At 31.7% G+C, this 25,043-nt stretch overlaps 3 protein-coding genes across 3 annotated transcripts in view; 1 reads left to right on the top strand and 2 right to left on the bottom strand.

Moving 5' to 3' along the window:
* Positions 1–24,831, top strand: part of LOC124531767 (phospholipase A1-like) — a 40,862-nt gene extending 16,031 nt beyond the window's left edge. Inside the window, exons 6-8 of the mRNA XM_047106289.1 lie at positions 22,852–23,043; positions 24,298–24,466; positions 24,774–24,831. Coding sequence (XP_046962245.1) covers positions 22,852–23,043; positions 24,298–24,466; positions 24,774–24,831 — 419 coding nt within the window. The remainder of the gene's footprint in view (positions 1–22,851; positions 23,044–24,297; positions 24,467–24,773) is intronic.
* Positions 187–7,241, bottom strand: LOC124531942 (aldehyde dehydrogenase X, mitochondrial-like). Its single transcript, XM_047106524.1, has 11 exons — positions 7,084–7,241; positions 3,870–3,974; positions 3,519–3,786; positions 3,324–3,440; positions 2,954–3,141; positions 2,110–2,212; positions 1,623–1,804; positions 1,269–1,433; positions 880–1,037; positions 492–566; positions 187–306 (listed from the first exon to the last, which is right to left on the bottom strand). The coding sequence occupies exons 1-11, from the start codon at positions 7,111–7,113 to the stop codon at positions 231–233; spliced, it is 1,467 nt and encodes a 488-aa protein (XP_046962480.1). The 5' UTR covers positions 7,114–7,241; the 3' UTR covers positions 187–230.
* LOC124531945 (aldehyde dehydrogenase X, mitochondrial-like) lies at positions 9,316–21,552 on the bottom strand. Its single transcript, XM_047106526.1, has 11 exons — positions 21,424–21,552; positions 13,232–13,336; positions 12,829–13,096; positions 12,624–12,740; positions 12,128–12,315; positions 11,678–11,780; positions 11,271–11,452; positions 10,848–11,009; positions 10,605–10,762; positions 10,227–10,301; positions 9,316–9,744 (listed from the first exon to the last, which is right to left on the bottom strand). The coding sequence occupies exons 1-11, from the start codon at positions 21,451–21,453 to the stop codon at positions 9,669–9,671; spliced, it is 1,464 nt and encodes a 487-aa protein (XP_046962482.1). The 5' UTR covers positions 21,454–21,552; the 3' UTR covers positions 9,316–9,668.
* Positions 24,832–25,043: the final 212 nt, after the last annotated feature.

Raw genomic sequence — 25,043 nt, 5'->3', positions numbered from 1 at the left:
ACATGAAACTTTGTCTAAAACTATTTAAAGTTGTAAAGGTGGTAAAGGGTTTCTTCATAATTTGTGCTCAGTAGTTCCAGGGATGATGCGATTTCCTACGTATATTTGAACTGAAAAAATTTAACGCTATCTAATTCGTGTATTGAAACGAACTTATGGCAGAGAATAAATAAATAGTACTTGGTGTATAATAAAGTTTACAGTTTTATTTGGTTTATATCATTTTCAAATCACATTCCAAACTTCTTTGGCAGGTTGATTGTAACAGTCTTGTTCTCTAAATATTGTTGGATGCCTTCCTCGCCCCTAAAACATTTTAAAATACATTAATAATCCATCATGTGTAGAATAATATTGATATACTTATCATAATTATATTGATAAGCTATTCGATCAAAAGAAATTGTATTTTCTTAACGATAAGACAAGGATAGCAATTATTGTAAAAAATAAATAAATTTTTCGATAGATTGTATTAACTGCATACTTACAATTCACGGCCAATACCAGATTCCTTAAATCCTCCGAACGGAGTTTGAGGAGCGACATGCTCGTATGTGTTTACCCTGAAAAATTAAGATATGTACCTATAAAATTTTATAATATCAAAAAATCTCCCTACTGTAATTATCCTAAGGTGGAGCTTCCCTTTTGATAAGACTGCTAGGATCTTATTCCACCGTGCTGCTCCAATCTTAGGGCTGATATAAAATAGGGTTTTGAAATACGGTTATGATTTTTTATAAAGGTATTTCGTAAAAATTACAAGTTTAATATTTGTGACATAATTAATCAAGAATGAAAAAAATGTGAATCATGTATTATGCAAATTCTTTATAACATTTGCAGTATTATATATAAAAGTATGTGTTCACTTACCACACAGTTCCTGTACGTATGTGTTTAACGAAAGACATTGCGGTTGTGATGTCGTTAGTAATGACACCGGATCCGAGACCATAGTTGGAGTTGTTCGCCCGGTCGATTACCTCGTCGAATGTTTCGAACTTGAGGATACTTTGCACAGGCCCGAAGATCTTGAAGAAATAAATGAATTTTATAAATTTGATGATGTTGTTATGTTCAAAAAGTAATTTTAATCTATCAAGATGAATATGATTTTCGGTTTTTAACCATGACAATGCCGCACATGTTTTAAATCGAGATGTTTGTCAGATTGTGACCACAACAAATGTTCAAATGTTCTGTGTTAAAACGTCGAGTAAAAAACAAAATGAAAGTTATGATCGTTACTCGTAGAGTCTGACCTCTTCTCTGGCAATTGTCATGTCATCCTTAACATCAGCAAACACGGTGGGTTGGATAAAGAATCCAATTTTTCCATGTCGGTCTCCACCAGCAATGCAGCGAGCGCCTTCTTTCTTGCCCGCTTGGATGTAACCCATGACTTTTGTGAACATGTCTTGGTCAATCTACAAAAGTAATAAGCATTGGAATTATTATAGCTCCTATATATTCCTATTATTGTAGTTCCTAGAAAATGGATATGCTATAAAAAACAGGATTCAATGAATGTTTTTATATAACTCAGTAATCAAGATGGACACGAGTTTTAGTTATTATATTTTCGTTTGCGTTATTATATTATTATTATTTCTTACCTGTGGTCCCTGTTGGACGTTTTCGTAGGGATTTCCAACAGTTCTCTTCTTAGCGATTTCAGCGGCTTTTGCCACGAAAGCGTCATAGATACCGGATTGGACATAAGTCCTAGTACCAGCAACGCAACATTGGCCAGCGTTTGCGAAGCATGCTCGGTGAGCGATTTGTGCAGCTTTTTCGACTAGAAATTGACACAATTATAGGCATATAGATTTTATCAAAACTTCTCTGTAAATTTTACTGTATTTTTTATATATTGTCATAATAATTAATTGTAAATATTATATTTGAGTCCAACCCAAAAGTATGTACCCATATACAAAAGTTTGTATATACAATATATATAATCTTCACCAGTTAAACCACAAACAGTACAAATATATTTTATTGATATTTAATATAGATCGATTTGAGAGTGAGCCTATTAAATTACAATCGCACATACATAATATATTTGTGTGTTAAAATATAGTACTTATTTTTTACCATCAGCATCGTTGAAAATAACTAAAGGACTTTTTCCACCGAGTTCTAGAGTGACGCGTTTTAGATTTACTGCAGAGGCACCACTCATGATAATGCGTCCAATCTGTAAAAAAATTAACATAAAAGACGTAAATTCGATTAGAATTTTCAATGAGTGATGATGTTTGTAATTCAAATTGATATAATTTTAGATCTCTTTTATTGATCGCGTTAGATTTTATTCAAATCAAAACTTTACTCATTTTAATCATGCCGATCTTGAATGATACATTATTAATTTAATCGCCGACTTATCAACGTGATATTCATAATTAATTACAGTAGCATTCAGCTAAGATCGACGATTATACTTTCATATTAATATGCTATGCTAATTAAGTACCTACTCGAAGGAACAGTCTTCGCACAACAATTAAAATGATAATACTGTCAGTCTACTACGTACTGCCGAAGATTATTATTATTAAAACAATTCTCGATTGTCATTAATAATAATAGTATATACTATTTACTTTACAATGTATTTCTTAAATATTGAATCTATGTTAAATTGTCAAATAAACTCTAAATAAATATTTTATAGTAAATATTTATATATTAGTACCATACGGTTATATCATATTTAAACCTGTTTTGAAAGAATGTTGGCGTATAAGTTGAACTTTCGACTACTTTGACTTCGAACTATTCCAAATATGGAAAAAATGGTCGCGTACGAGATGCCATGTCGAATGGTCTATAAAGTTTTGTGTGGATTTCCTTTTTACCCATAGGTTAAGACCGTTTTACCCTATGTTGATATTCTATACTATACTATTTCTATATTTAAAATATAATGATTTACTTCAGTTGATCCCGTGAAGGCCATTTTGTCGACTTTAGGGTTGTTGGTGAGGGCAGCACCAGCAGTAGGCCCATATCCAGTTATAACATTCACAACTCCCGGGGGGAATCCAGCCTCTTTGACCAATGCAGCTAAAGCCAGGGCTGTGAGAGGAGTTTGCTCCGCTGGCTTGACGACAACCGTACATCCTGTTTATCAAATTTATAACACTAATATAAGTTTTTCTTATTCGAAAGAAAATGAATATTTAACAAATCTTGAGAAAGTAATTGTTTGTCGACACTGTTCATAATACTGATAACAAGATAAAGCTAATTCTGATCATTTAATTAGTTTTTGTTATTTAAATATAAAATGAAAAATATTGTACCAGCTGCCAGCGCAGGTGCGATTTTCCAAACAAACATGGGAATGGGGTAGTTCCATGGTAGAATTTGGCCACAAACGCCGACTGGTTCCTTTAAAGTCATGGAGAGAACTTCGCCGTCTGAAAATTACAATTTCCTATTAGCAATTTAAAAAAATAACATAAATAAAAGAATACAATGTAACAAGGTATATTTACCTGCAGGAATAGTGCTTCCCAAGATTTTGTCAGCTTTTCCGGCATAATATCTGATGATTTGGGTTGCCCAAGCAGCTTCATTTGTCGCCTGCGCGACTGGTTTGCCGCAATCCAACGTCTCGAGTTCTCCCAAGTACTTGACGTCTCTTTCTATAAGATCTGCCAACTTGTGGAGTAGTCTGCCACGTTGAGAAGCATCGAGTTGCCTCCATTCGGAATAACGGTGAAATGCCTTAACAGCAGCCTCCACTGCGATATCTACATCAGCCTAGACAAACAGTGTTACATTATTTACTATTTTAATCAGCATTATTAGAGATATCTCATAATTTCAAAACAAGAGATTGGTACCTTATCCCCCTCCGCGACTTGGGTGATGACGGTCTCATCTTGAGGATTGATGGTAGGAAACGTTTTCTTGCTAACGGCATCCACCCATTCATTGTTGATGAACAACTAAACATGAAAAGGCTATTAAAAATTTTATTTGACATCTACTATCCGTAATTAAAACGAAAAGTTTCTTTATTATAGTAATCGGACATTAATAAACTACAAATGTTTTTTCACTCTGTTTCACTGTGCTACTGGTGAGGAGTTTCCACAATATATCTGCAGTAGCCGAACGTATTGAATTGTTATAGATAAAATATTTTTTTAATAATTGTGTTGTAAATAAACTTCCTGTTAAATGTTTTCAATTTGAAATGGCAAAACATAACTCCTCCTTTATCCATTCAATGAATGTCAGTTCAATTGAAGATAATATTGACGTTAATTCATACCTATTGTTAGTCGTTATTTATGTCGGTCCACAAAGGATCGTTTGTGCTATTAGACACAATTACCTACTGTATATGATTCGCAGAAGTTACAAGTACGAACGAATAATCAATACACACATTATCTCTACTTAAAGATAATCATATACTTCATATTAGTAAATATATTATAGCATAATATTATATAATTGTATTGCCTCTTACTAGTTACCTTACCTAAAACTGGCTTTTTACTTATACAAGTCCACGAGAGATCAGAGAGCGTGCTATTTATGTTAAAACTAGTAAACGAGTCCATATTGTACGAATACAGATTACGCAACCGTTTTTTTTTTTTTATTTTATTTTTCTATAATATTGGATGTTGTGATGGGTAGCAAGTAGACGATAATATGTAAGAGAGTTATGGTCTAGATCTAAAAATCCTTTCGAATAATAGCAAGATTTGAAATTAATGATTTTAAGAAACACACAAAGCATATTTTAAATATAGTTTATTTAATTGTTTTTAAGTATGTAAGATAATGGTATGGAGAAACTAGTTTTTCTTTCCAAGTATATTATTATGAACGCACAAGAACTATTTCCCCTTGCACCAGATTTGCTATATCATCGGAGAGTACGTGTAGACTTGTGCAATAAAATGTATCCTGTGAAATTAACTAGATTTCCACAGTCAAAGGCCTAAATGTGTCTACCATGGTTTGCCAATTTATTAACGTTGTCAATTAACAATTAAGCGATTAACCGTATGACAGGTTAAACCCCATTGGATCTGGAGAATATATAATATGATAATCTATATCAGCGTTTACGGACTTTTATCTTGACATTATTTCATACAGCGCATAAGGTTATCTAATATTTATATTGTTCAGCTATACATATATTTATAATAGATATACATATATATCAGTAAAACTTTTAGGCAATTACGTTAGTCTTTTGTTTAATCTATACTGTTTTTTTTTTTAAGAATGTACAATATACGGTTGCATAGTAAAGTAGTAAAATGTATGTAGTATTCACTGACCGCAAGGCAATAAAACAACAGTGCGGCATGCGTGTACGGTGAACAGCTTACCGATAAATACCATTTGTTCTGAGTTGTTATGTACTGTGAAGGATAATCTTACAAAGGTTTTGCTTTATAAGCTATACTTTATTTATTTGTATCAGTTTTACAGAAGACAAATATTTTTTAAATGTATCAATTAAAAGTGCACCAAACTATAAAATCTTATATGGGTATTTTATTTTACATCGTTTTCACCTATAAGTTATTAAGTCATATATAACACACTTAAATTGTATGAAAATATTTTATAGTTTAGTTCGCGAAACAGCTCAAAATTTAGTTATCTATTTATATTTGAATAATTTTAAATAAAATTTCTACAATTCGTAAAAAAATACGTAATGTTTTCCTATTAACTTTCAAATAGCTACATATATTAATTATTTATATATTGAGATAACATTCAAGGATATTTCTAGAAAAATAAAACTGGGCAAGTGCGATTCAGACTCGTGCATATGCTTGTTCTACAGGATATTACTTCTCCAATATGTTGTGATTTCCTTTGCGTATGTACTAGAAATGCGATATAAAACTTTACGGTTTGATTTTGTCATAGCTCCAAGGCACCGCAGAACTGAGTATTGGTATTAATTTCAACTATATACCTACTAACTACGCGTTTCCAAGAGAGGGATCTTGATGAACAGACAGACATACAATAAGATGGATTACGAAGAAATCTTAAAAGGATTCCTTTTTTCCATTAGCTCGGAATCCTGAAATTTTCTGAATTTTACAATTTGTGACAGCAGTGCCGCATAATGTTAACTTGGGAAACATTTTTTACTATTTACTTTTAAATATACATGTTTTCACTTCATTTTGTTGGCTAACACGCCCGTCTACGTCAGTGGTTTACTTCTACTATTTATCCGCCACCTGTGTATAGTCACCTAAATAATTGGCATAATCGGTAGAAGCCAAGCATTTTTTTATTGTTTCATACGATTACATTTTATGTAGGTTCCTAGTAATAAACATATATTTGCATCATTTTATTGCAAACTTATCTAAAATTTTTATTTAATCATTTTTTATCAGAACAATCAAGCTAATCAATCAATTCATTTAATGACATTTCATTTTTTAATATAACATTTGTAATCAACATATAAATAATAGTTAATTGAATAATATTTATTTTTAAAATTCATATTCAATTTATAAAGTAATATTTATTATATTTTCAGTTTAAATAAAAACAAATTAACCTTATATTTAATATTAATAATGCATCAATTTCGTATTTGTTTACATACAAGTAAATGAACTTTCTTAGATTTTAGGCAAAGTCATTAAAAAATCTTTTAACATCGAAAAATATACGGGAACGAAACGTCTAGATGTTAATACGTTATGAAGTATAGCATATGCACAACGGACTTGGACAGAATACTAAAATATTATCATAATTTTTTGTTAATACCAAGATTATGAAATAAAATGGTTTTTATTACTTAATCTCTCGTTGTTTTTTGTGAATATTACGTGAATAAAATGACGTGTGTTACCTTTTAAATATATCACAATTCACATAGCAATATGATCATCGAAATTTAAATATAATAGATATAAATATTCGAAGTAAATTATGAACTATCTATCTACTAAAACAAAATCTAAGGCATTTAATAAAAATGTTTAAACACCATTGACAAAAATAAGATTTGAATGTTAGATAAGTAAATATATTTAAACTTACCTTAGTGTATTTAATATCAACTTTAACCATTTTTATGTTAATACACAAAGCACACGACCGTTCCCGTTCGCTGTCGGCGACGTACAAGTTGTACAACACACACGTAATATTTGCGTTAGTTTCTGCCAACGGACAAAAATAGATCGGCTGGAGTGATTGATAACGAAATTTAAACTTGGAGAATTCAACCGAACGCACATAGACATAGGTCGGCGAATCAAACCATATGTCACATTGTACAAAGTTGATAGTTGGTACACCATAATGACATAAGATTGTTCGCATTGAACTTAATTCGTTAATTGTTATTCCGTAGAAGTTCCGTTTTGTTGTAGTCAATCAGTCACTTCTACAAATATTTCTATTTTTATTTAATTTAGACATAAATAAATAAATAATTAATAAATATTAGACAACATCACATACATTACTCTGATCTCAATATAATTAGCTAAAGCACTTGTGTTATGGAAAATCAGAAGTAACGACGGTACCACAAACACCCAGACCCAAGTCAAGATAAGACAACTAATGATAATCTACATGTACTCAGCCGGGAGTCGAACCCAGGACCTCGGAGTGGCATACTCATGAAAACCGGTGTACACACCACTCGACCACGGAGGTCGTCGAAGGCATCATATAAACAAATAACATAATTTAAATTTTAGAATGTTAAAAAAGAGTAACTACTGAGTTTATTGCTAGTTCTTAGAGTCCGGTAGAAACTGCATTCCGAACCGATACGTGTAATAAAGTTTGTTAAATGACGATTCAAAACTTGTAAGAGTCTATTTGAATAAAGTACAGATATTTCGAATTTGATTTTGAAAATTACTGTCAATATACAGATGAATTTGAAGGAATATTATGCCAGGTTTAAAGGTCAATGGCGTGAATTCATAAACCTTTGATATCGATCATTTTAGCATTTTATAATATCAGCCTAAAGATAAAGTTTAACTTATTGTATAGGTATAGACTAAAAGAAAAACAAAAGGAACAAATATATGTAGAGGTTGTTGACCTACGTCTTTGATAATAACTTAAGAATGACCTTTTTGTGGCTTATTTGACAGTTATGAAATAATATTTATTGTTACTATCAAAAAGCATACATCATACATGTATTGAATGGAATGAATGAGATAAAAAGCAATATTGATAGTAACAAATTTAATGGAATAAGTATTGACAGAATGTATGCCTGGAGTCGAGATGGCCCAGTGGTTAGAACGCGTGCATCTTAACCGATGATTGCGGGTTCAAACCCAGGCAAGCACCGCTGTTTAATGTGCTTAATATGTCTTTATAATTCATCCCGTGCTCAGCGGTGAAGGAAAACATCGTGAGGAAACCTGCATGTGACAAATTTCATAGTAATTCTGCCACATGTGTATTGCACCAACCCGCACTGGAACAGCGTGGTGGAATATGTTCCAAACCTTCTCCTCAAAGGGAGAGGAGGCCTTTAGCCCAGCAGTGGGAATTTACAGGCTGTTGTTGTTGTTGTTGTTGATGCCTGGAAATCTTAATTGAGACAATTTCTTTGTAAAATCATAGATGACTCGATTGAGAGAGAATTAAAAAATATATAAAAGTAAATCTCGATTATAATTTTCGTCCACGCTTTTTGCAGACATTAATAAAAATAATAATAAATATGAGACAACATCACATACATTACTTTGATCCCAATGTAAGTAGCTGAAGCACTTGTGTTATGGAAATCAGAAGTAACGACGGTACCACAAACACCCAGACCCAAGACAACATAGAAAACTAATGGTAATCTACATCGACTCGGCCGGGAATCGAACCCGGGACCTCAGAGTGGCGTACCCATGAAAACCGGTGTACACAACACTCGACCACGGAGGTCGTCAAACATTAAATTTATTTATATCATATAAAAAAAAAATTATGAGGACTTTGCAAAAGTTAGAAACATTGTTATTTTGTTTTTTCATATTTTGAGAGAGATATTATATCATAGAGAGATACATCAAGACGGAACAGATTTTTTTATGAAATCTCTATTGGGGTCTGGGTGGTATTGGTGCCATTTTCGAAACATTAGCAAACATTTTAATAGTAACTAAATTTACATGGAAGCTACTACTTATTTTATTTTAATTCATATCTATTTTTTTTTAATTAAATGAGCTGGTTGCTTTAATGTGGATGTTGCTTAAGGGAAAGGTACACTTGAGGTAGTAAAATCATATGCCAGTAAATATTTGAAAAAAATATATATTATGCAGTACAATAAAAAGACATTATCAAAATACAATTTTCACATGAATGTATAAAAGTATGGCCTAAAGTTTTATTTTGTAGCCAGTAACTTGTTGAGGACTTATTGGTTTTTAAAATAGGTAAAGTAGTAACGATATCTTATTATGTTACATTTTAGTTATGTCAAATATTAGTTATTATTTCTCATGTCATTTTATTAAAACATAAAAATATATTTGCAAGATCTTGTTATGTACAATTAAGTGTACTCTGATAAAAACTTAAGAATATAATCTCCTTTTTTATTTACTATAATATGATTAGGTTGGTGTTTTCTGGTTTATAGGTTACATTTGAGGTTTCTTCGGCAGGTTGATAGTAACGGTTTTGGTCTCTAGATATTGCTGAATACCGTCCTCGCCCCTACAAAGAAAGTATAAATTTATTCATAAATTATCTCAATTAATACTGGATACAATATTAACATAATAATAAAATATATGTACATATTGCATAAAAACTTGTTGATATAAAACTTTTTGTTGGAATTTTTTATACTTTTCCAACAGATAAAAATATTTTTCCAGTTAGTAGATTTATATACCTTAAAGATTTGACTTTATGGTATAGCTTTGTGCAGGCCACTCAGGGTATTTTATCGCAAACCAATTATAGTATTAGTATTGTCGTGTACCGATTCTAAGGATGAGTGATGCCTGTGTCACTGTACAAGGGACATAACATCTTAGTTCCCAAGAACGCATTGGAGATATGTGAAATTGTAGGCATCTTTTTCGCATTTCCAATGTCTATGGAAACTGGTGACCATTGATGATCACCTAACTAATGATATTAGATGACCCACTTCTCAGACCGTCTATATCTATATGACAAAAAAGACTTACAATTCACGACCAATGCCTGATTCCTTAAATCCTCCGAATGGAGTTTGGGGCGTCACTTGTTCGTACGTATTTACCCTGAAAAATTAAGTTAAATGTTAATAATCTATAATTATAATTAATTATTATAAAACTTATTTTAAATAATAATAATTGTCATTTAATTAAATTTAACCCGGCACGTTGTTTCTTTAACGCGTTTGTGGTTTTTTCAATAAAAATCCATAGATCATAATGAACATTTATCTAATAATTAATTATTAACGAAAATAATGGATTAGCTATTTGAATTAAGAATATTTGCAGCAAACAAAAAATCAAGCAGTAAGTGTATATTTATCGATAAGATATGCTGTAGAATGTCGAAATGTATTTATTTACCAAACAGTGCCTGCGCGTATGTGTTTAACGAACGCCAAGGCGGTTGTGATATCGTTCGTGACGACTCCAGAACCAAGACCATAGTTGGTGTTGTTTGCGCGGTCGACTACTTCATCGAACGTTTCGAACTTAAGGATACTCTGAACGGGTCCGAAGATCTGTGTGAATAAATTAGTTAACAATATGTCAATTAGTTTTCTTAACAAAAAGTTTACTCAAGTATTATTAGCATAAAGATCTTACTTCTTCTTTAGCAATTTTCATATCGTCTTTAACATCGGCGAAAACGGTAGGCTGGATGTAGAACCCAGTTTTACCAATTCGGTCTCCACCAGCAACACAACGAGCTTCTGACTTGCCTGATTGGATGTAACCCATGACTTTTGTGAACATCTCCTTATCAATCTATAAAATAGATAGATATATCTAATTTATCTAAGGTCAGTCCTAATCTTCTTTTTGATAAATACTATATCGATACGAACGTATTTTGTAACGGTTTACGTTTTAGTTTTAAATTTTACATGAACATTTAATTTGATGTCTTCGTACATCATATATGATATTTTTTTCTTCATTATCTCATTGATAAAAGTATATTTTTATTGAAATATATTTATTCAAATTAATTATCTGAACTCTTGATGAGTTATTTTGCTTAATTACCTGTGGTCCTTGTTGAACGTCTTCGTAGGGATTTCCTACAGTTCGTTTTTTAGCAATTTCAGCGGCTTTTGCAACGAAAGCATCGTAGATACCAGACTGAACAAAAGTTCTAGTTCCAGCGGCACAGCACTGGCCAGCGTTCGCGAAGCATGCTCTGTGAGCGATTTGTGCTGCCTTTTCGACTAAAATTAATTAAAATGTTATTTTTTCTTTTTCGAACCAAAATAAAATTCAGAATCATTTGCCAGAAAAAACATAATAACTTTAGTTGATAATAAAGTAATTATTAGAATCAATACACGTAATATGCTAAGTGCATGGTTTTATTTCATGATTATATTATCAACAGTATGTAATAAATTAACTTATTTTAACTCTACATTTTAGTCTTTCTAATTGTTATTTACCATCTGCATCGTTGAAAATAACTAGAGGGCTCTTTCCTCCGAGTTCTAAAGTGACTCGCTTTAGATTTACTTTGGAAGCACCACTCATGATAATACGTCCAATCTGTAAATAATTGAACAATATTTGTTGTGTAACCTATTTTTTTAGAGATTATTAATAGTCTGTTATCTATAAATAGGTTGTCTTAATACAATTGAAAAATTCAAATGTTTGTTGATGTCTTTTACAGAATTGTTTAATTCTGTAAAAGACATGTTATTTCTACTCGAAGAAAAGGAATCTTTGAGGAATACGAACTTAGTTTGAAATTTAGTACTGGAACTTTTCAATTAAAGTTACACTAATTTTAAGTGTTACGTGTGATTAAAAGTTTCAATGATATTAAATATCTCAATGTTAACTATCATGTGATGATTAGTTATCATCCTGTAATATTGTATTAAATTCACCTCAGTGGATCCGGTAAAAGCCATTTTATCAACATTAGGGTGGTCCGTGAGGGCCGCACCAGCAGTGGGTCCATATCCAGGAACAACATTTACAACACCAGGTGGAAAACCAGCTTCTTTGATCAAAGCAGCTAAGGCAAGTGCAGTGAGAGGAGTCTGCTCTGCGGGTTTGATGACGAGAGTACATCCTGAAATAAATATAACAATAAGTTTATATTCAGAGCTAATTTATTATTAACTTCCATCCAAACGAATTATATTAGTTCTGAAGTGTCTGCGCAAACACAATTAATTTCTCAGTATCCACCGCGACTAAAAAGAGTTCAGACGCATTAACGATTTGCTTTACGTGATTTGGTGCTGAAGTGTAAGATATCCGACTTCCAAACTACGACTTTAGGTAATTTTTTCTTTATTGCTATCAATGCATATGCATGCAATATTAGTTAAATAGTTTTCATCGAAGGGAAAAGCCTCAGATGAAACAAAAACATACCAGCAGCTAGGGCAGGGGCGATCTTCCAAACAAACATGGGAATAGGATAGTTCCATGGCAGAATTTGACCACAGACGCCTACTGGTTCTTTAATTGTCATGGAGAGAACTTCGCCATCTAAAAAGTTAAATTTATTTAAACAGAAGCACTCTATTTATATGATACACTTGAAATGTAATAAAAAATATAATATATCTTTATTTACCTGCGGGGATAGTGCTACCTAAAATTTTATCAGCTTTTCCGGCATAATATCTGATAATTTGGGCCGACCAAGCTGCTTCACCTGTTGCCTGTGCAACTGGTTTGCCGCAATCTAAGGTCTCAAGTTCCCCCAAGTATTTCACGTCTCTATCAATGAGATCTGCCAACTTGAGGAGAAGTCTGCCTCGTTGAGAAGCATCAAGGAGTCTCCATTCTGAATAACGATGGAATGCCTTTACAGCGGCTTTCACTGCTAAGTCAATATCAGTCTAGACGAGAGCAAAAAATTAATATTTGCTTAATGAGCATACAACGCAAACATTATATGAGTATATTTTAGAAAAAGTTATATATGACGACGTAAGCATTACTATTTGTAACACTTAGCTCAATATTAAAGTCACCTTGTCTCCTTCAGCAACTTGTGTGATGACGGTCTCATCTTGAGGGTTAATAGTGGGAAAAGTCTTCTTACTGACAGCGTCCACCCACTCGTTGTTGATGAACAACTGTACAAAAAATAAGAATAAAATTACATAAAGACTTAAAAATAATTAGTTACATTAATTTCGGTAGTTTAATTCATAGAATCATTTCAACCCTACAACATCATACGTTAATTAATTATGTCAACAATCACTATAATTTGCACCTAACAGTTTGTTTAACCTTGTGTTGAGTGTAAGATAAAAACGTTAAAATGTTTACATATCAAGAGAAGTATAAATAGAGATTTTTTTAACTCGGTTTCTGACTAAACATCAAACTTATATTTGGTGTTGTAATAAGCTGTTTATAACGTTATTTAAGTTTAACGTTTAAGTTTAACGTTTATTAGCTTGATTTATAAGTAATCAAAAGCTTAAGGAAATCAGATGATGACATTCTGACGGATGTCCCACGACATAGAAAACGTCGTGGAAAATAATAAGTTTCCGTCTTTAGTCCACAAATAAGAAAACCTCTCTTTTTGTCAATAAATAATTACCCTTTATTGAAAAACAGTATTCATGGAATTTTATGCAAAATGTATATAAGTTAATTAATGGATGTATATTATTGATGATTTTATTTAATTTGCTATTTCTTCTACTTACATAAAACAGACAGCCCGAAAAAGTGGTAAGCTCTAAACAACGAGTACGATCTAATAGTCTAGAGTAAATGTAAGCTAGACAAAAATAGTCGAAACTTAAACGTGATAAGATTTAATATGTTTGTTTTTAACATTATAAAATAATGTTTACTTTTAAAATGCCTACTCACGCTGATGTGTGTTAACGAATTGCACAATATTTTGTCATAATTATATACTTTGGTAGAGTGGTATCACTCGAAATAATCTTTATCGTGGGTGCTATAGTTAGCTTTTAGATTCCTGTTTAAATTATCAGTCTTGAGATACATGGTATCAATTTATCTGATGGCAAAAATGTTGGAGATTTTTCCATCAGATAAATTGATACCTTCCTATACAACTTTAAAAGTTTCATCATTCGCGTTATCTACTTTTCAACCGACTTCAAAAAGGAGGAGGTTATCAATTCGTCTGTGTTTTTTTTTGTTGTTATTTGTTACCTCATCATAACTTTTAACTGGGTGGACCGATTTTGATATTTTTTTTGTTTGAAAGCTAGTATTTTCCGTAGGGTCCCATTTTAATTTAGTCCAGTTCTGATGATGGTATCCATATGAAAACGATATAAGTCTTAAATTTGCATTATGTATGTGCGCGATAAATAGGTGAATAAGTCAAAATTATAGGTAATGATCTAATCTATACTTATAATATAAATAAAAATTTTAACAAAAAGAAAAACCGACTTCAAACAAAACAGCATTTTAAAACAAATGAATATTCTCTAAAAAGTAATAAAAATAATTGCGTATTGAACATATTTTTTAGTGTCCTCCTAAGTAAAATGAAATGAAAAATATTAGACTACTTAAAAGTCGATTTACGGTTATATAACGTAGTTATAGTTATTGGTATATTTGGAGCCGGTGTCAGCCACGGTGCCCTTGCCCTTGCGATACGAGCCCCTTGATTGATCCAGTATATTATTGTGTAAAAGGTAATTTGTAAAAAAACATATTTGTTAAAGTAAGATATACTGTAGGGTTTGATTGGCTGACACCGACTCCAAATATAGCAATAATTATAACTACATTATATAATCGTAAATCGAGTTTTAAGTAGTCTAATATTTTTCATTTCATTTTACTTAGGAGGACTCTAAAAAATATGTTCAATACGCAATTATTTTTATTACTTTTTAGAGCATATTCATTTGTTTTAAAATGCTGTTTTGTTTGAAGTTGGTTTTTCTTTTTGTTAAAATTTTTATTTATTTTTTGATTTTAAGTGAAGCTGATGTTGAGTAACTATTTTTTCTTAATATGGATAGATTAAGAGTTTCGTTTATATGAGTCAGAAACTACTTTGAGGACAATTTCAAAGGAAACTTGCGAATAAAGCAAAAATAGACTTTCGAAAATGCGGATTTAATACGTCATGTGGCGTAAACTACAAGGATCCCTCGAAAGAGCTGTAATCAACCTCAGCAAAAAAACTTTGAAAAAGACCAACTATATTTCGTACATCATATGACATCACATCACATACACAAAATTTGATTAAAGATAGTAAGAAATTCTGCCCCATATCGCACCCTAACTGCGAGCCGTAGTTCCATCACTACATAGTATAAAACAAAGTCGCTTTCTCTGTCCCTATATCTTTAAATCTACGCAACGGATTTAGATGCGGTTTTTTTTAAAAGATAGTGTGATTCAAGGAGAAGGTTTGTGTATATAATACATGAACAATATAGTAAAGAAACACTGATAATTTTAGAAGTTTGCTATGTGATGTCGTAAATAAACAAATTCTGTAGTATATTTAGTATCAGTATTGCACCCGTGCGAAGCCGGGGTGGGTAGCTAGTTGATTATAATATTCGACTATGATAATTACATAAACATAACCACATTACGGAAGGTGACTCAAATATCCAAATAACCTATAAATAAAAGATTCGACTGAGTATCGCTAACGTGCTCCTCAGAATTGTTCCGTTCCCTTCCGTTCCGTTACTTTGTCATGGATTCTGTGCTCAGAACCTTACCAAACTTTCACCAAATTACCCTTGAAGTATATATTTTATAATAAAAAAAGAATTATCAAAATTGGTTAACGTGATTTTCAGTTATTCACCTATTTGTCGCGCATATACATAATGCAAATTTAAGACTTATGTCGTTTTCATATGGATACCATCATCGGAAAAAAATTAAAAAAAAATGGGACCCCACGGGAAGCACTACCTTTCAAACAAAAAAAAAATTATCAAAATCGGTCCACCCAGTGAAAAGTTATGAGGTAACAAACATAAAAAAAAAAAATACAGACGAATTGATAACCTCAAGGTGAGGTCAATTCTGTACATGAAATATTTTTCCAAAATAACTATCAGGGGGTGATCAGGGGTCGATACTGATGCCAAAAATGCAATCAGTAAAATTTTTGTCTGTCTGTCTGTCCGTATAACCGTTATAGAAACAAAAACTACCCGACGGATTATAACGAAACTTGGTACAATTATTTTTCATACTCCTGAGCTGGTTATAGTATACTTTTCATCACGCTACAGTCAATAGGAGCAGAGCAGTGAGGGAAATGTCGGGAAAGCGGGAGAAGTTACTCCATATTTTAAGCTTCCGTCGCGTGTAAAACCTTAATAGTTAAAGCTACATAGAAATTGTGTATTACGGAAATGTTCTCCTTAAAATTATATGAAAAAATTCCTATGACAGCCTTTGTCTATCTTTTATGGTTGACTGACAATAACGTGACACTCCTAATAGCTTAGTAGTTCGAAGCTTTCTGACTATATTAGTCTATTCCTGCGTTTATAACACTCTAATTCATCCCAAATTAAAAAGTTAACAGTATTAACTATTCCATAGAAAAGAAGCATAGAAATCGGTATAGAAACACCAAAGTTATACATGAAATACACGTGAATACTAAATCTATAACTACTATATAAATCTCTAGAGTCTGCCTGTACGCTTATTTTTGTCGTAATACGTCATAAGTATTCTTTTTATGATTGACTGACAAAATTTTTACCATTTTTGGCTTTTTTGTCTGTCTGTATGTTCTGCTACAACTCGAGAACAGCTGCACCGATCGTTATAAAAATTGGTATACTGGAAAAACATGTGCTTGCGCAAATGATAGGCTATCTATATACAAAAGTAGATGTGTTTGTATGTGTATCATTGATAAACTCAGAAACTATTTGATCGATCATTAAGATCAAATGAATAAAGAGATTATGCTATCCCCTTTGATGTAACTCGCCACCAAGTAGCGCTGCGATATAAATATATCTACACCGTTCAACCGATTGTCATGAAAATGAATACGTATAAGTATTTTTTCAAGGAGATAGTGATTATTTCATTTCTACTTTGAGAGTTGCCAAAACAGTTAGTCAACGTAATGATCAAGTTCCAGATCTTCGAACAAGAATCTTTATCAAGAGATACTGAAAAACCTGACGAGCGAGCCAGTAGCGTAGCTATCGTAGGGCCAGGTGGTGCAATGAACCAGGGCCCCGGAGTTCAGGGGGCCCTCTAAACTAAACCTTAAGCTTCTGAAGGAAGATTTCTGATTTCTTATTTTGGTATCTATAATTTTAATTTTAATCATTAGTTAAAGTGGCATGGAAAAGAGGGGATGAGGGCCCGGTTCTCTTTCTATGCATCGGGGCCCTTCCTCACCTAGCTACGCCACTGTAGCGAGCCCAACGACTGGATGATCAACGATTAAAATAGACTAAGTCAAGAACTAGAACCAATCTCAATAAATCCCGATGTGATCATTGGTTCAATGAATATAGTATGCCCATATTGTCACGCTATGATGTTTAAAATAAACTCCTGATATGGTGCTACTCCAGTGACAAAATGTATCTACCACAACTGGTTGAACCACCAGAACCTCTTCTTATCTACGTTACGGGAACTACTGAGGAGTCTGAATATTTCCTTTAGCATATTAGAAATTCTTGCTTTGAAATGACATCATTTGGAGCCACAAACATTGTACAATACAATAATTTCGTGTATCTAAATAAAATCCAGTTTCTGGACATTTATTCCATGGACAACGTAGAAAAAGATTGATCTTCGATGCATGTTCAGTACCACAACTAATCGACAAATCATCGCTAAATTTAGGATTATGCTTTATGAAAATAAATGTTTAGTAAAAGATTTTAAAACAACTCTAGAAGGTGAAACAACAAATGAATCAAAGTCATTATCAATGCAGATAGAATGCCATTAAATGCAGAGCATGAAAGGCGTTATAACGCTGCCGTAGCTCCTGAAGTCACAGCTGTAGTTGTCGGTACAGAAATTAAAAACATACCTCGGTTATCACTAAGCGACACAAAAACAATCAAGGTGTCGCTGAAACACATCAATAGTATGACAATTATTACGATTATCCAATTATGTTTATGCGAGCAGATGATGGATTTAATCTCGGACTGTATCAAAATATTCTCATGGCAGGTTCTGTGACATCGATGAGTTAGTTGTATGCTTTTTTTGCGTATCGTATAATGATTAGAGATAATCAATCTAAATATATTCTGAAGTGTCGTCAACTGTTTTAACAATTCATTGTTGACATGTACGCTATGGCCGACGATTAAACTAAATTCGATACAACCAATCAAAACTCTGAGCCAAAGAGTACATTTATTTACGATATACAATATCGAATGATAAAGTATCTGCTGATATTGGACAAAGATCTTCGTACAGTGGAAGTCCACGACATATGCACGAATATGCTCTGACGGATGCTATGCTCGGATGCTTTGACGTACGTTCGCAAGTATTGACAAGGCTGTAAATGTAATAACATTGATATTCGATAGAACCGGATAAAAGAGGACGTGTTGGTTTGATGCGAACTTTTATAGACTATAGAAATTTAATTAAAAATTTCATCGTACCTATATAAAATCGTATAATTTTATAGGTGTTATGACCAATCTGCAGCCTATCGAGAACTTCATTGAAGAAGATGAAATAGATGACGAATATAATTTTTTTTTTCTAAGAATTTGATTAGATCTCGCACGTTTTTTTCTCTTTATTATTTGTACATTGTTGATGATCAGTAATTAATTAAAAAAAAAGTAAAAAGTAAAGTAACAGCCTGTAAATTTCCCACTGCTGGGCTAATGGCCTCCTCTCTCATTTAGGAGAGGGCTTGGAACATATTCCACCACGCTGTTCCAGTGCGGGTTGGTGGAATGCACATGTGTCAGAATTTCAATGAAATTAGACACATGCAGGTTTCCTCACGATGTTTTCCTTCACCGCTGAACACGAGATGAATTATAAACACAAATTAAGCACATATATACAGTGGTGCTTGCCTGGGTTTGAACCCGAAATCATCGGTTAAGATGCACGAGTTCTAACCACTGGACCATCTCGGTTTTAAATAATTACAAAATGAAAAAAAAAATTTTTTTCGATTAATGCCCAGCGAAGCGGGCGGGTATAGCTAGTTTTTAATGTAACCACATGTAACCTAATTTTTATATATAGAGATTTTAATATTTTTTACCAATAAGTTAATACGTTTTTAATATAATGTAATAAATGATTTAAAAACTTCCTAATATTTGCATACTGTATCTGCCTTAAAAGATAATGCATTTAGAACTAAGCTACTACTACTACTAACTAAGTGGATCTTAAATAAATAAATAAAATTGCTCCAATCAATTTTGATGATTATTTTACTATAAAGGATATACTTCAAGGGTAGTTTAGTGAAATTTTGCGAATTTTCTGAGCATAGGCACCGGCTCCAAATATAACAACAAATATAACTACGTTATATAATCGTAAATCGACTTTTAAGTAGTCTAATATTTTTCATCTTATTTTACCTAGGAGGATCCTAAAAATATATTGAATATGCAATTATTTTTTTTTTACTTTTTAGTGCATATTTATTTGTTTTAAAATAGTGTTCTGTTTGAAGTCGATTTTTCTTTTTCTTGATATTTTTATTTTTATTTATATACTATACTTAATATAAAAAAGTATTAATTTTAGCACAAGACTTTGAGAGATTAATTGCGAATAAAATTTCTACATAGTTGGTCAAATGAAACAAAAACGTGGTTCATTTGTTTAAGTATGCTGAAAAAAATCGGAGCATCAGTCATATGGGGCGCTGGCTTTTGTAGTAATCGATTTTACAGGTTTCTTAAACACGTATATGAAGTAAAGACTGTGATACGATAGGCTTGAATTTTTCGAATATTAAAATTGTGAAAAGCTATAGAAAAGTGGTCTACCAGCATATTGCTTTTGTTTTATAAAACAAAATCAAAATACACTTTATTACGAGCCTCGACACTATAGAGTCCTAAACATCTGCATTATGGATTTTTGACGTTATCTAAATGATACGACCGTCATATCATATACAGACCAGAGTAAATAATTTAGGACGTTTTTATTGATGAGTATATTTTTTTTTTATGGTATGAATTGGCGACGAGCATATGAGCCACCTGATGGTAAATGGTCACCATCACCCATAGACAATGACGCTGTAAGAAATATTAACTATTCCTTACATCGTCAATGTGCCACCAACCTTGGGAACTAAGATGTTACGTCCCTTGTGCCTGTAGTAACACTGGCTAACTCACCCTTTAAACCGGAACACAACAATACTGAGTACTGTTATTTGGCGGTAGAATGACTGATGAGTGGGTGGTACCTACCCAGACGGGCTCGCACAAAGCATTACTACCAAGTGAAATATATTCATCAATATCATGATTTCGTGATAGAAGTTGGACATGTGTATCAGGAAGCCGGGGAAGCGCGCGTTAATTAATTTGAACAATTATCACTGTAGGAGTGTACGTGTTGCCGACTGATCGTACGGACTTTTCCGTGAGGGTGTTAATATTGCTTATTATGCAGTTAAGACATTTTTTTATTTCACACATCATAAGCACCCAATTTAATTTTTTGAGTAATAGCGGTTCCGCTATTACTATACTTATACTATTCTTTTAATTTAAATGTGTTGTTTTTTTTTTAGTTAAACAAAATATTTAATATTTTTTTTTATAACACTATAACAATATTATTTATATGTAGGTATCTATTTTAGTGACTGAACATAATCATTTAATTAATAAAGAAAAAATTCTTACATCAGCTAAAAACTTAGACTTCTCTTATTCATAATACATAGAGTGATATAATTTTGGTTAATATCCAAAACGTAATATTAAGTAGTAATAATAATTAAAATAGTAGATAGTTAAAACGGATGCATTTGTTTCAATTAGGATATCACATTGAAGTTAAATTTAAATCACTCGATTATTACAACAATAACAACAACATAATATTTAATTTAAATAAATAAAAGTAAAAAACACTTATTATTAAATTAAATACAAAAAATAGTAGATAATTGAAACAGATGCATTTTATTTAACATTAGAAAAATGCTCTGGAAATTTACCTTAGTGTATTTAATATCAACTTTCACCATTTTTACTGCAAATCACAACACGATTGACTGGTCTTGTTCGCTGTCCACAACAAAGTGGTATAAATACTCACATATGTTATCAAAGCCTAACGCACGACACAGATAACATAAATTGTTAGTAATATTATTATAAACCATAGAGTATACAGTCGAGTTGATGTAGTTTAGGAAATATACACAGAAGAACATATTTCTGAAGAAAGAACAAATATAGCCGACGATTCGACAATTATGTGTTTATTATTAATATCTTTCTCGACTGGAAATGAAAATTGTAATATCTGTAAATATTTTCAGATAATTCTTTCAAATGCGTGATCAATAGCCCACACTCGAGTAACGTGATGGAATAATCTCCATATATATGTATCTATTTTAAAAGAAAGATTATGAAAATTAATTATAATGATGTTTGCAAGTATTTCTTAGACGGTTCCATCAAGGATACAGAGTGAACACATAAAGATCTAACAATTTAAATATCAATAGCAATAACCGGCATTATATTTAAAAAATAATATTAATGTATTTTTATTTATAATTTAGTAGTATGTAGTATGTATAAGATATTTTCGTTAATTATGCTTGAATGCTAAAAATATTTGATTATACCTATATTAAAACAATAATAAAAACAACAATTTAAATTAATATAATTATTAAGCACATAGGAAGTACTACAAAATAGTCTTAATTGTCGCTTTATTTTTGAAGTTTCAGAATAATAAGCCACGAACCAAACACTCGAGCTATTACACAATATTTTAATATGTTATGTCATCACTGCTTCTTGTTTATAAAGACTAAAATTGAATGACATTTGTTATAACGATAATTATATATCATATGTTTCGTTTTGATCTAAAGCTGTGTTCTAAAGCTCTAAATGGAAATAAATTGCAGCTTAGTAATTTTTTGCACTACTACGTATGACGACATATTACTTCAGTTCCTGGTTTGTCTGTCACGTGCCCTAGAAAGATCTTCTACCACATCTATATTTTCTCAGATTACCCATTTATTTAAATTTTAAATAACATTATTGCACTTTGAGTTTTGGTAATATGCGTCTAATGTCTGCACTTTGCTTTGTCTAATAGAAGTACGTACATACAGTAGCATATCTGTCTCAGAATAAAATATACAAATATGCCAATTTAAATAAAAAAATCCTTTGTTGTCCTTCATAATGTAGTGCGTCAGTTGATAAGTCCCAGGTCTGGACATTATCAGGCCCAGGACTTATCACGCTACTCATGGAAATATTTTGTTTATTTTTTTTTAATTTTTATCGTGTTGCATTTTACATGTTTTTTTTGTATTCGAAGTGAATAAGTACAAAATCAAATGAGTAATTATGGCTGTTTATTTATATACTTTTAATTATCTTGTCATCAGGTTTAGATCCAGCGCGTCCCCTAGTATCTAATTACGGATCGAGATTATTCCGCCTCGGTAGAGACGACGCATACGTCGTACAAGTGATACATACAAATGCAGGTTTCCTTGGCGAAAGTGGTCAAGTGGGTCACGCTGACTTCTGTGTCAACGGCGGGAGACTTCAGCCTGGATGCAAGGGACACTTTATGAGTATGCATTAGATATTTAATGCTATCAATATCGCTATTTAAGTCAGGCTTTAACATAATACTATATACTATATAATACTATTTTGTTGTGTTGATTGATTGATTCTAAATTCAATTTGGAATTTTTTATTTTTTAATTTATTGTCATAAATTATACGACAAAGTATCATAATATAAAACTAAGGTAGGTATAAAAGTTCGTATATCCGATTTAAAACTTGCAGGGTTATTTCTTACATAAATATTATCTCATATATCTTCATAAAATCATAGTCTCAACGCACGTACGTACGTAACGTACTTAAAATTAAGAAAATACAAGCAAACAATGCCGCATACATTAAATATAGTCTTTGTTGTATTTTTAGATCAGACGCGGAAATATGAAAATCTTAAGATTTAAACATAAAATAGGTAAAAATTCAACACTTATGTAAAACAAGCCTTACTTTATCAATTTAGTATTTGATAATTAGTTATATATTAGATATTATAAACTTCTATCTTATCGTTTATTCTTCATGAAAATCTTAGATGATAATATTTTGATTATCAATCTGATGCTTAACTTAATACTATTTACGTTGTTGTTTTAAATAGCTTTAGAGAAACAGTTACAAATTAAAATTAGTTAAATTACGTAAAAAAGCGGTATAATCACTGACACACTGATTTTAATCAGACAAACTTTGGATAAATACATGAGATTAATGAAGTGGTAACTTAAAATGCGTCAAACTTGTGGAATACAAATCAATAGTCCGGAATCTTTATAATTAATAGGTCATTATAATATTCAAAACTGATGTTTTCATTGATAAACGCAGTTATTACAAATCATGAAAGGTTTTAAGGAAATGGAAGAGTAAATGGTACAATTTGTATACCTTTATAAGTAATGGATTCCTACGAATTTGAGTCGTAAAATATACACATATTCAATCATTGTATATATCATATATACAAATACTGTAAGTAATTTATACACCTATGCAAAGGTTGTAATCTAGGGTTTCGTTTGATCCTATAACCTAACAAGGAAATGAGCTTAACGAGCCTGACGTAAACCCATCGTCAACATCATTTAATTACTCAGAATATAGAGTGCTGCATTTTTGCAGGGCCTAACTTTGCTCAATTGTCAATTAAATTAATATCGCTTCAATGATTCGATGGTGACGTTGTAAAAAGCCTAAAGACTGAATTATTGTAATGTATTGAATTTTGAAATCACACTTTTTTAATTGATTTGCAGGAATTGCGCGATGTAGTCATTTTATGAGTTCATGTTATTTTGCTGCGAGCGTGCGTCGGCGCATACGCATGATTGGTGTACCATGCGACTCCACATGTCCAAAACAAGAGCGATGGGGCTTGCGTACCGATCGCAAAGCAGTGAGGATCGGCGACGATATACCCGAATCGTAAGTTAACACTTATTGCATTATTAAAGAAAAGAAGAATATACTGAAACCAGAAAGTTCAAATAAATCTAGCCTTTATGATTGACTGTATTTAAAATATTTTATTGACAAATTCTGTCTTTAAAAAAAAGGTCCTGATGCCGAATGGCATTCTGTACCTGGTCTATCTTTATGCGAAAACGATACACGAAGGCTCTATAAAAATAACTATGTATAACTTTTACGAGTTCTATTAATTATCTTTTAAATATTGAAATTATACTTTCCTTTAAAAATATATACACGAAACAATACTTTTAATTTTCAGATCTCGTGGAATGTACTGCGTGCAGCTGGACCATAATGAAAATTGTCCATTTGATTGATATCAGCGAATTGTAGTTTTGATAATAATTATTTTAACACAAATAGTAATGTACAAAGCTGTAATAATAAGAATAATTCAAAACGAAACAACACATTTTATGAACTGTTACAATTTATTTATTTATTAATAAAATAATGTTAATTAGTAATTGATATGAGTTTATTTATTTAACCAGCACAATACCATTTATTATAATATAATGAAATCTAT

This window comes from Vanessa cardui, chromosome 8, assembly GCF_905220365.1.
Source record: "Vanessa cardui chromosome 8, ilVanCard2.1, whole genome shotgun sequence".
NCBI classification, from domain to species: Eukaryota; Metazoa; Arthropoda; class Insecta; order Lepidoptera; family Nymphalidae; genus Vanessa; species Vanessa cardui.
This window is presented reverse-complemented; position numbering and strand designations above follow the sequence as displayed.

Excerpts from the sequence above, each read along its gene's own strand:
- LOC124531942 (XM_047106524.1), bottom strand. The coding sequence starts at position 7,113 with ATGGTTAAAGTTGATATTAAATACACTAAG. Across the intron at positions 3,975-7,083 it reads TTGATATTAAATACACTAAG|TTGTTCATCAACAATGAATG; the intron begins GTAAGTTTAAAT and ends TTTCATGTTTAG. Across the intron at positions 307-491 it reads TCTGGTATTGGCCGTGAATT|GGGCGAGGAAGGCATCCAAC; the intron begins GTAAGTATGCAG and ends AAAATGTTTTAG.
- LOC124531945 (XM_047106526.1), bottom strand. The coding sequence starts at position 21,453 with ATGGTGAAAGTTGATATTAAATACACTAAG. Across the intron at positions 10,763-10,847 it reads TGAAAATTGCTAAAGAAGAA|ATCTTCGGACCCGTTCAGAG; the intron begins GTAAGATCTTTA and ends TTATTCACACAG. Across the intron at positions 9,745-10,226 it reads TCAGGCATTGGTCGTGAATT|GGGCGAGGACGGTATTCAGC; the intron begins GTAAGTCTTTTT and ends CTTTCTTTGTAG.